The 3,107-nt window shown below is 40.6% G+C and overlaps 1 protein-coding gene across 2 annotated transcripts in view; it reads left to right on the forward strand.

The window, feature by feature from the left end:
- Nucleotides 1-1,697, forward strand: part of LOC113744056 (olfactomedin-4-like) — a 4,290-nt gene extending 2,593 nt beyond the window's left edge. Inside the window, exons 5-8 of one of the 2 annotated variants that reach the window (XM_027272096.1) lie at nt 17-116; nt 508-735; nt 884-1,052; nt 1,181-1,697. In XM_027272096.1, the coding sequence (XP_027127897.1) occupies nt 17-116; nt 508-735; nt 884-1,052; nt 1,181-1,619 (936 nt within the window). In that variant the 3' untranslated portion in view covers nt 1,620-1,697. The remainder of the gene's footprint in view (nt 1-16; nt 117-507; nt 736-883; nt 1,053-1,180) is intronic. The other variant, XM_027272095.1, reaches the window with a different exon arrangement.
- The last annotated feature ends 1,410 nt before the right edge of the window (nt 1,698-3,107 follow it).

The raw sequence follows: 3,107 nt of genomic DNA on the forward strand, positions 1-3,107 counted from the left end.
GTACGACACCATGCAGGTGGTGCTGAGACAACAAGACAACCGCCGCCTGAGGAGAGACCTGGAGCAATGTAAGAATGGACTTCACCCCACTACCCAACCCACTCGGCCTCCACATGGTATGTCCCAATATTTTTTATTCTACTTTGATTTAACATTCACTGGAAACCACCAGATGAAATGATTCTAGTTATCTAGCCGTTTTCTTTTTTGTACAGTTTACTTCTGATAACTTTTGCAAATTGGCATCATCAACCAACACAAACTGATTGGGCTTGCTGATCTTATTTGTTATCATAATGAGTTGCTTGATGTTTTACCGGAGCAAAATCAAATGTGACCCCGGACCTTAACCTCCAGAAAAGTTATACCCAACAATAGAGGCTATACTGGCTCTCTGTTGTTGTTGTTGTTGTGTTAACAAAAGGTTACACTTCAAATGACCACAGTTACTTAGTTTCCCTACAATTTCTTTCTCTCTAATTTATCTCTTTACAAATTTACTACAAGGGAACTGCCCGCACGGTGAATTCATGAACATTACCGGGCCGACGGTGTACACAGCAGGAGAGTACCCTGGCTCCTACAAGTATGGAGCCTGGGGTCGAGATCCCAAACCAGAGGCGGGGAAGGAGAACTGGTATTGGCGGGTAATGTTGACCTCGGGCAACAAGTTCTCCAACTACGTCCGTCTCTACTCCAGCCTGAGCTCTCTCATTGTTGGGGTGAGCACACCAGGTAAAGTGTAAAGTGTTGTGCATATATACTTTATGCTCTGTTGTCGAACTTGTTGCTCTAATTTCTGGCAACAGAATGATGTACATGGGACTAAACCAATGTTTACATTTGTGCCTCTACTTCTTGCTTCCTCATCTTCTTCTTTCAGGTAATGTCATGATCCACTCCTCTAACCCGACCACCAACACCATCCAGGGTCCAAATGTTGTGGTGTATGGAGGGGCCCTGTACTACAACTGTTACAACAAGGATGCTGTTTGTCGATTTAACCTCACCTCCAAAACTGTTACCACTTTACAACTACCCAAAGACACCAGGTTCGCTGCACAAAAGTCATGAAATCTTCACTTTTGAATGTGAATGTTGAAAACTAAGATAAATGGTTTTCCGAATCTTTATAGGATATCTCCAAATAAAATATCACCCCTGTGCTCTGTTTTTCCAGGTTCAATTCAAAGGGTAACTTCTGCCACCTTGATGAATGCTACCCGTACACCGACCTGGACCTGGCGACAGATGAGTCAGGTGTGTGGGTGATCTATACTACCAAGCAGGACTTTGGCAACCTGGTGCTGTCCAAAGTGGAGGAGGGTGTCCCGCCAACACTTGGCCAAACCTGGCGAACCTCGGTCTACAAGCAGGGGGTGACCAACACCTTCATGGCGTGCGGCGTGCTCTACGCGACACGGTACGTCAGCAAAGACGTGGAGGAGATCTTCTACTCGTTTGACACCGCGACAGGCGCAGAAAGGTTCAACGTTGGCATCTTCATCAACAAGATGCCTCCCAACATTTATTCCCTGAACTACAGCCCTGTGGACCAGATGCTACATGCCTACTGTGACGCCTACATGGTCTCCTATGAGATGGTGTTTTCTGACTAAAAATGAAAATAAAAAAACGAGAGAAATCAAAAAAAGAAATAAAATTAAAAGAAATAAAATTTAACTGCATTCAATCAATCCTACTTTGTTGTTCTTTTAACCGATGTTAAACTGTTGTCAATAAAACTTCCTGGAGATGTTTTCTGCCAAGAAAGAGTTGAGTTATTTCCGACATACCGGAAATATTTTATATTAAAGTCAGTGTAGAGTAAGAATAAATATGTGTTCTGAGTTTGTCAGACCAAAGAAGAAAGTGTTATTAAATTAAATGATTAAAAATATCGACAACTTTATGAAATCAGGTGTTAAAATGAGGTAAAAATTCGTTTTCAGCTCCAGGACTGTGAGGGCGTGTCCTCTGAATGTGCTGAAGCCATTTGGCCATTTTGAAGCGACTGAAACGTGTCAGATGAGTTCAGAAAATGAACATGACTAAACTTTGAAACACTCTGAGCTGAGATGAATTCATCGCTATCTCTCTAGCTCAGGGTGGCCTCAGCGTGTCATCGAGCCGCCCTTTAAGGACCGCCCACAAAAATCCTGAAAACTCTTGAAAAACTGTTTGAACCTCAACAACTATTCGCAACTATTTTCCAACATATTTAATGTGTTTTGAAATAAATCTCAGAATTGCCTTTACACAGACTTTAAACAAGTTTAGCGCCACTAAAAACGGTGTGAAATTTACTAGTCCACTTGTCCACAAATTATCATAATATACAAAATACTGTATTATAGTACACCTCCACAAAAACTGTTGGTCATATTATATATTATTAATGAAGAGTAACTCTGAAGGAAATGTGATTGTGTTACGAGGTGAGAGCTGCTCATCATATCCTGATTAAAAATGATCCGACAACAGACTCCTCAAACTCTGACATAAAGTCTTTATTTCTTACTTGTTACTTGATCAGTACATGGACAGAGACAGCTTACTTTGTATATGTATTTATATATAATATATTTAAACTTTACATTACACATCTGAATGACAACAAAGCAGGTAAGAGTCCTTCTACTGTTGTGAATAAAAACAAGCTTACAGGGAAGACTCCCACAATATGAAACAACCCAAACGAGAAAAAAAGAGAACTTATTGCTCAATACAAATCAATCATAATGGCAGTAAGAAGAAGAATAATAGTAGTAGTACACATGAACCAATATCATTATACCAAGATGAGGTTACACCCTATTGTTGCCTATAAAAAAGAGAAACTCCAGAGGAAGAGGAACAGAAATATGTTGAAGTTTTCTTCACAATACAGTAGTGTTAGAGTGTTCGGTTTGGGTAACCTGCTCTATAAATAAAAAGTATCTACAAGTGCAAGGAGGACCAAGGTCTACACAAACTGATCCAGCGCCAGCTTACTTTGGACTTTCACAATTCGCTATCGAAACTTCACTAGTTGCAGACCTTGAAGAGGAGCAGGAATGAGGAGCTTTACAGGGTTAAAATGTCGGAGATGTAAGAAGGCAGGGATA

The sequence above is a fragment of the Larimichthys crocea genome, chromosome XX (assembly GCF_000972845.2).
Source record: "Larimichthys crocea isolate SSNF chromosome XX, L_crocea_2.0, whole genome shotgun sequence".
NCBI lineage: Eukaryota > Metazoa > Chordata > Actinopteri > Sciaenidae > Larimichthys > Larimichthys crocea.